Source organism: Natator depressus, chromosome 3, assembly GCF_965152275.1.
Source record: "Natator depressus isolate rNatDep1 chromosome 3, rNatDep2.hap1, whole genome shotgun sequence".
Lineage (NCBI taxonomy): Eukaryota > Metazoa > Chordata > Testudines > Cheloniidae > Natator > Natator depressus.
This window is the reverse complement of record NC_134236.1, coordinates 163,277,243-163,285,969: the sequence shown is the minus strand read 5'-3', so window position 1 is coordinate 163,285,969 and position 8,727 is coordinate 163,277,243. Positions and strand designations below refer to the sequence as shown.

Sequence of the window (8,727 nt, the reverse complement as noted above, 5' to 3'; positions counted from 1 at the left end):
GGGAGAAGAGAATTTTAAAATAACAAAATGCTTATTTTACTTTAAATCTGACCATCCTGAAATGAAGATCTAGGCAGGGAAGCTTCCTCAAGGCATCCCAGGAAGCCTGGGGGTCAGTTTCTTTGCCTTAGCCATCTACCCCGATCGATAGGATGCAATATTTTTAAATCCCCCTGTCTTTTGATCTCCCCTCCTTCATGGAAGTGTATGTGTGTGTGACTGAGTCCTAGGAAAGCCAGTCTGGCAAGCCCCCCAACAGGCGGAAATAGAATATTACAGTTAATAATCCTGGGTGTTGCCACAGAGCTCCTATGTGGGGATCCCTATTGTCCATCTTCTTGGGTCCATTTCCTGACCACCCTGATATTGAATTAACCCAATATACGCATGCAGTAAACATCTTGACAATACTCAGACCAACATATCCAGCACATAGTTGTGAAGGAAGTGGGTGATGCCTGAATTATTTTATATGTCCATCTGTTAGATTGTTATTGTGTGGTTTCCTATACAACTACAAGGGATTAATTCCAACAGGAGTAGACAGCATGTAAGCTAGGAAGCAGACAATACTTGCATGTAGACCCATTTGCTGATATCTAGAAGATTAATGCAGAGCATCAATTGCTTTGAAGTATACACCTGTTCCTCCCCCGGACCTCTGTGGACCACATAAAACAGTGTAACCAGGTTCAAGAGACACAGGGCATTGACAAAAACTTTAGGAGTAAATAAAAGGGTTATACCTGAAGAAAAGGGAGAGACAGAGACAGAGATTGCATGGATGCCGACTGTCCTCTCCAGACCAAGAGGTGAGGCACCTGGGATAAACCAGCCTTACCTAAAGCATTAGGTAATACAGATATGAGTTTAAACTGTTTATTGTGTTTATTGTGTTAAAATCTTTTTCTTCTTATGCTTTGTTCCTGTTTAGGTGAAACGATACTTTGTTTGGGTCACTGTATTTACCAGCTCCTGAAAGGAAGAATTGCAGGGATGAACCCAGTCAGGCCTAATGAGCAGTCCTGGTTGGTCCATAGGCTGTAGTCCAAGAACCAGTCTGAGGCCAGGTTTACATAAAAAAGTTAGGTGGTCCCAGCTATGTTGTGCACTGGTGTGAAAAATCCACCCCTCTGAGCAACAGTTAAGCTGACCCAGCACGGACAGTGCTAGGTCAATGGAAGAATTCTTCCATCAACCTACCTACCACCTCTGAGGGAGATGGATTAACTACAGCAATGGGAGAACTCCTCCCATCACTGTAACGAGTGTCTACACTGAAGCGAATGTCTATGCTGAAGCGCTACAGCAGCACTACTGCAGCGTTCCTAGTGAAGACATAGCCTGTGAGTGGGAGAATCATGGGATTCCACCCCAGAGGGAACGGAAGACACAAAGCCTGTCACCTGAGGGGGTGCACTTAGAGAGAACAGAGAGAGAGGTCAAAGATGCCCTGAACTGTGACAATAGTATTGATAGATTATTAAAGGCAACCCTGAATCCATCATAAAATTCTGAACGTAACACACAATGCGGCTTCAGGGGTTAATAATAATGATAGCACTTGAAGCATCCCAGTTTGGCGCATTTTCCTGCTCCTCCCTGTTCTAGCTATATAGTGGTGTCTGTGCTGATCTTTGGGACCTGTTTTACAACATGAAACTTTATTTTGTAGGGGGCTTGGGAAATATCCAAAATATCCAAAGTGACAGTCGCAAAGTTCAGTGTGGTTCTGTTTTCCTGTTTTGTTTTTTCAAAGTAAAGAGAAAAAAATTTCAATGGTCAGCCAGGGACTCAGGATCAGTCCTCTCTTTCAGTGCCTGTTAATGAGAAAATGAGAATCTTTAGCTTTGAATCTTCTAGGACTTGTGGTGATAGCACTGCTACTTCTCTCAGTCCCTTTGCCATTTCTTCACCTCCTACCACTTGAACGTTTTTCCCCACAATCCCCTTTAAGTGAGCTGTAGCTCACGAAAGCTTATGCTCAAATAAATTGGTTAGTCTCTAAGGTGCCACAAGTACTCCTTTTCTTTTTACAAGTACTCCTGTTCTTTTTGCAGCTACAGACTAACACAGCTGCTACTCTGAAATCAGTACACACTGTCAGCTCTCCAGTTTTATGGGTCAGGCTCATCCCAGATGCCTGGTGGTGGTGGTTGTTTTTTGTACCACGGAGGAGATGGCACCCCTACTGACTAGGCAAGCTATGGAGGGTCCCACGGGCATTGGTGCCTATGCAGCTGGACCTCAGATCAAACCAGAGCTGATGGCGATAGGCAAAGTTGGCACAGCCCTGCCTGAGCCACACTCGCCTTGGGGGGAGGGCTCTGTAGGGGAGCTACTGGGAAGTGCTGTGAAGGGACGAGGGGGGCTCCAGCGGGCCGGGTGAGGGAAGGACTCAGGCCTTCCACAGCTCACCCGCCTTCTCCCCAGGCCCGCCCCTGGCTCGCGCCTCACGCACAACCCGCAGCCTGGCGCGCGGCCGCCCCACCTCCACGCGAAGGCCTCCCCGGCGGGGCGGAGACAGACAGACAGCGAGCGAGCCGCGCCGGCGCGGGACAGGAAGCGGCGCCCGCCCGGCGCTTGGCGGAGGGGAGCCGCGGCCATGGCCGCGCTGCAGCGGAGCGTTGTGTCCCCGGCGGGCAGGCACCGCGCCTCGGTGATCCTGCTGCACGGCTCAGGTGCAGGCCTCAAGGCTTTATGTCCCCAGGCACTTGCAGGGGGGGGCGCTAGGCTGGGGCGAGCCCGGGGACCCTGCTTTTTGCAGGGGTGGGGGCCGCTGGGCTGGGACGAGCCCCGGGGGCCCACTCTGCAGGGGAGGCGCTGGGCTGGGGCCTTAGGGGTGTGTTGTAGTGGTTAGTGCACAGGTATGGACCATCCTGAATTTAGGCTGGAGGCTCAGGGCTTTACTGATGCGAGTGGCGCCCTTACCTTTAATGAGCTCACTGGTGTGAGTACGGGCTCAAAAGTAGACCCTTGACTCCCCCTCCCCCCCGTGCCTCATTATTCTCCACCTGTAAAATGGCAATGGGGCAGTAGAGGGACTCTGTCGGTTTGAAATCTAGACTATTTCAAAAACTGAGTTAAAGTGAGTTTGAAGTTCTGTACCTGCTCCCAAATTCCCATGCTAGTTTATGTGGGTTTACACCCACAATTTCCTCCCCTTTCAAAAATGTTTTTTTCTCTCCCCTGCTGCAGTCTGCACACAAATAACAGGGAAACCAAGGCTACAGATCCTGCAAACACTTAGGCCATGTCTAGATTGGGATAAAAGGTGTGGTAGCTAACACATCCTAACTGAGGCATTTGAAAAGTCTAGTGTAGACAAGGTGGGATGTATTTTAACGTGCACACACAAAGCTGAGGCTTCTCCTCAGCTTGAACTTGACCAGTTCAACGTGAGTTAAAGGCATGTGTTAGCGAATATAATATTTATCCTAGTCTAGACAAGGCCTTAGGTGTATGGATAACTGAATTCATGCAGGGGATTACCTTCATAAGTAAAAAAATTACTTGTGTGCACAAAAATGTACAGGATCGGCGTGACATTTTCAAAAGTGCCTAAATCGATGGGACTGGTGCTGCTGTATCACGTAAATGCTTTTGAAATCCCCAACCCAGTTCATACCTGACCACACAGGTGAAACATTTAAACTAACTATATGAAAAAATGCTTTTAATTTCACAGAGTGAACAAACTGAAAAAATATTTCCTCCATTATAAGTTATAGTCATTTTAGGTATTGCTTGTTGTTTTTTTTTTACCCTAATGTTGTTACATCAGGTGGAAGTGTAATCTTGAAATTGCCTCTCTCTAATTAATTAAGGGTATGCGTAAGGGTTTGCTGGATTGAGGCTTTAGGAATCCATTCTGTTGTGGTGTCTACAAGCATCTGTCAGTGCTTGAGTTAGATCTCTTAAGGTTATTTTACTGATATAACCATGATGTTTATATTTGATTTGACAAAGTATTCATATGTGTTTTTATTTTTATAATCCAGTTTGAATTTAGTTTATTAAACCAGGACTGTCAAAACTGTTTTGATTTCACAAAGCATACAAATGAAGGGGAGTTAATACAATATGCTCAGCTTCTCCTATTAACTCTAATACTTTAATGCTGGAGGAAATAATTTCCTCTTATATTTTAGAAGTGGGGGAAGATTATGGTTAGAGGTTGATTCCACAAGTGGTTTAAGTACTGTACAATTTTTCATTATTGTTATAACTCTACTCATAATATTTACAATGGAGCTGTAAGGAAAAGTAAGAGTGCTCTTTTATCTGGTTTTATTTAACAGTTCTGCAGGGTGGGTTCCAAAGCAGGGGTAGCCGGTTATCTTAGTTACACTGCATTGATGCCCTCTGGACAGAGCAACAGCTCAGTAGCAATCCCATTAATCCATTTTTTTTCTTAATGGTTGCCACCAGTTAATTGTAATACAAAGATGAGTTGACCCCAGATTGAATGGAAAGGTATTGGAGAACTCCCCATGCAGTAAATCCAGTATTAGCATCAAGCAATATAGTAGTTCAGCAAGAAAAGCGGTGGTCTTAAGACACTGGAGTCAGGCCTTAAATCTGTAATCATTTTGTAGACAGATACTCAACTCTGTGTATGTGTCTGAGAGACACATGGAGGGTTGGAGAAGTTTGGCCGCTCATGGTTGAAAGGGAAATTAAAACTTGTATTTTTATTTTAAAAGGAAAAGGTAGCAATCGGTACCACAGCTATCTGATTTTAGCCTCAGGCTTTGAAATAGGTCCCTGAAACTGAATTGGTTGTGCATTATTCATTCTTCTTAGTACCGTTGAGAAGAGAAGATAGTGTTAAAATAGTATGTAAAAATGTCTGAAGTCCAGCACTTTCTGATGTGTGCTTTTTATGTAACAGAAATTAGTTGCATCCAAATGGGAGCCCTGGTAATTATGACAATGTTAGGGCGATGATGGCAGTTGGTACATGAGGATCAAAGTCTCTTAACTAATGAGTCTTCTGCAAGCTGTTCAAACAGACTAAGGGCTAGTCTACACTAGAAGCGCTACAGCCGCTGGTCTACACTAGAAGATGCTCTATGCCGACGGGAGAGAGCTCTTCTGTCAGCATAATAAAACCATCTTCTCCAGAGGCAGTAGCTATGTTGGCAGGAGAAGCTCTCCCGCCGCCATAGCACTGTCCACACCGGAGCTTAGGTCGGTGTAACTTAAGTCGCTCGGGGGGGAGGGAGGGAAAGAGGAGTTTATTCACACCCCGACCAACATAAATTATACTGACATAAGTGGTAGTAAGAAAAGGAGTACTTGTGGCACCTTAGAGACTAACAAATTTATTTGAGCATAAGATTTTGTGAGCTACAGCTCACTTCATCAGATGCATTCAGTGGAAAATACAGTGGTAGTGTATACAAGCCCTGGCTCCCAGCTTTATGCATGCTCCTGCTGACACTCAAAGCTCATGAAATGTCAGTAAAGAAAGGGGAGATGTGATGATATCTCCTGTATCACAGAGAAAACATATGAAGATCTATGGCCCCAATCTGGCAAATGCTTATAAGCATTCACACTTAATTTTGATTTGCAGAATCAAGGCTTACGTTCTCTAATGAAGGAAAGATATATGTAGGGAAAGGAATTTTATTTTCAAGCTTTTAAAAGTATTTTGTTAATAGTATATCTTAGACAGACAACCCATATGTTCCAAATTTGACTGTTGAGAACAAGATTTGCTTCGATTCCAGCCTAAACTAGTCACATGATTGAAGTTACTCATGAGCATGTTTGCAGGAATAAATCCACAATGGGTTCCTAGTTATGTCTTTAATTTGTATATAGATTTTTTTTAAAAAAATGGCAAAGTCAAAATAAACACTGTAAAATTTTTGGGCCCAATCCTGGAAAGACTTACTATTGAGACTAGCACTTACTGCTGTGAGTTATTTACGATTTGACATAAATAGGGCCATTCATAGTACATTTTGTGCTTGGCCGTAAGCAGTAGCAGGACAGGGTCCTTTTGCCTTCCATTCATTAACTGAAGCATAATCCCAGTAGTATTTATTTACATTGTATTTTGTAAATAATATCTCGGGGCTTTCTTTGTTGAAACCTAAAGCAATAAAAAGCCTTTTCCACCTGAGGGCTTGTCTTCACTGCAACAGTTACCTTTAGTGAATACAATGGAGTTACCCCACTCAGGTTAGCCTGGCTCCATTGAGAATGACTATACTGTGAAACAATACTTCAGATACACAGTGATTTGGATTAGTAGCACAGAGTGATTGGATTCGCCGCTGATCAGTTTCTGTAACTCAAGATGCCGCTTCCCCGTTATTTGCTGGAGTGTCAGTACCACTAGAGCTTCAACCCACTTTCCTGACTGGTCAGCTAGCTCCAATTTAAAGAAACACTTAACTCAAAGTTAGACATTTTTGTGTGTGTGGATGAGCATTGGTTAAAGGCAAAACTCGAGTTATACACTGAGAACACTGCAGATGTTCGCTGAAGATAAGAGCTTTAAAGGAGGAGAAAATGGATGGATGTTTGTGAGACACTTTGAAGACATTGAATCTGCAAGGATCCACGCATGTGGACACCTGCTTGTAGGATCACGGACTCAACTGTTGTTGGGTGTTGGCCAGAGCCACAAAATTCAGACCCTGATCTCAGCCAACTCTCAAGAAAGGGACTGGTTTGGATTTAGGATTTTGAGCAGCCTGTCATAATTCTAGGAGCCAGATGGTTGGATCTGGGTTCATATTTTGAACTCCTTTTTACCAAGAGTTCAGGGGAATTTGGATCTGAGATTTTAGTTGAAGTCTATTTCTAATAAAAACATCATATTTAATTATACAGTTATTATTTTCAACTACATTTTGAGGACTGTTCATTTAAAACCTTTGTAATTAAAAAAAATGAAGAAAATAATAAAATGCATCTTTTTTTAAGAAGACACCAACTGACAAGCTTTTTGGATTGTTTTTTACTTTGTATTTTCTTGCATTCCCCTGTGGGTTTTTTATCACTTTACTATCAGTGGATAATTATCTAGGTTATAAGGACACAAGATTTTTGTGGCCAACTGGGAAATCAATGGCAGTAATGCTGTAGCAAAATGTTTATAAAAGCAATAGTATGTAGTCCCTTTAAGAGTGTGATCAGAGAGGTGTTGAGTACGTCCTGATTTCAAAGAGAGCTGAGGGTTCTCAGTACTTTCAGAAGTTGCTGAGCAGCTTGCAGGATCGAGTTTGTAAATTAAGTGAATTTCAGGTATAAATATTTTTGGCATTGTATGGTGCTACCTATAAATATGTGGAATAACATTTTCTGTGTGTTTGTGTTTTGCAGGTGACACTGGCCCCGGAGTAAGAGCGTGGATCAAACAAGTTCTGAATCAGGATTTGGTTTTCCAGCATATAAAAGTAATTTATCCAACAGCTCCTGCCAGGTATTGTGCAATGCCTTTTCCTACTAAGACTAAATTCCTCTAATCTTCTGACAAAATCATTGTTGTGAAAATATTCTTATACCTTTGGGTACAGGTAGTGCTTTGTTTTGCAATTCTTTCTGTACTTTTTTTTGGTGATACTTGGAGCTCAGTAATGCTTTGCAACCACAGGATCCTATTTTTAAATGCATGAGATTTTATGTAGGACACACACTTCTAATTCACATTAAAGCCCTGTCCGCATTACAATTGAATACTTCACAAGAATAATATAGATAGGGATTTTTCTATGACATGCTGTAACCATGTTTTATTAAATCATATTCTAGGCTACCTCCATACCTATAATTGTTCCCATAAATCTATGACCAGAATTAAACAAACATTTCACTATACATAATATCACACTTTGGTTCTGACGAACAGTAGTCCTGTGTGACTGGTAGGAGTATTTGCCTTGTAATAAATATATAATTAGGAGCAATGCAAGGATCATCTTCAGCTATTGCTGACAGCACTGGAAATTAAAACATTTGAATCACAAGGTTGATTTGGTTTTTAATTTAGAATAATTGGGTACAGAATCAATAAAAATTGAGTCCAGTTTCCTCATCGCAGGTGCCTGCGTTTGCAAGCCCCATTATTATTTGTTTAGTCATAGTAAAGTGCCACAATGTGCTTTGTGGCATACAGGAAATAGAGGGAGCTAATGGTACTTGCCCTAAGGAGCTTACAAGCTAGGGCCAGCATTTTCAGACTTGACTGCCTAAAGCTAGGCACTTAAATCCATATTTGGCTATCCAAATAAATAGCCTGATTTTCAGAGATAAGCCAAGCGCCTCTGAAAAATCAGGCCACTTATTTGAATGTCTGATACCTGATTCAGGAAAGAACTTCCATCGAAGTCAGTGAGACTGAAGCGTATGTGTAAGTGTTTTTTTGAGTCTGGGCCTAAATATGGATTGAAGTATTCAATTTTAGGTACCAACGTTGAAAGCTTTTATCCTAAATATATATATGGGGTGGGGTTTATGACATCTAGTGTTGGCTTTCAAGGACCAGAAGTTTGAGAGAGTTTTCATTGAATTGGTTCAGGTGGTACAAAAACAAGAATTATTATTATTAATAATAATAATAATATGTATTTCGGTAGCACCTAGGAACTCTAATCATGGGCCGGTACCCCATTGTGCTAGGTTCTGTACAAACACAGACAAAAAGACAGTCGAGATTTTGTTTTGCTCGTCACATATCTATATAGAAGCAGTCCTTTACCCAAGGAG

At 42.2% G+C, this 8,727-nt stretch overlaps 1 protein-coding gene across 1 annotated transcript in view; it reads left to right on the top strand.

Annotated features, from left to right (window-relative positions):
- The first annotated feature begins 2,518 nt into the window (after window positions 1–2,518).
- Window positions 2,519–8,727, top strand: part of LYPLAL1 (lysophospholipase like 1) — a 38,519-nt gene continuing 32,310 nt past the window's right edge. Inside the window, exons 1-2 of the mRNA XM_074949245.1 lie at window positions 2,519–2,681; window positions 7,345–7,444. Coding sequence (XP_074805346.1) covers window positions 2,606–2,681; window positions 7,345–7,444 — 176 coding nt within the window. The 5' untranslated portion in view covers window positions 2,519–2,605. The remainder of the gene's footprint in view (window positions 2,682–7,344; window positions 7,445–8,727) is intronic.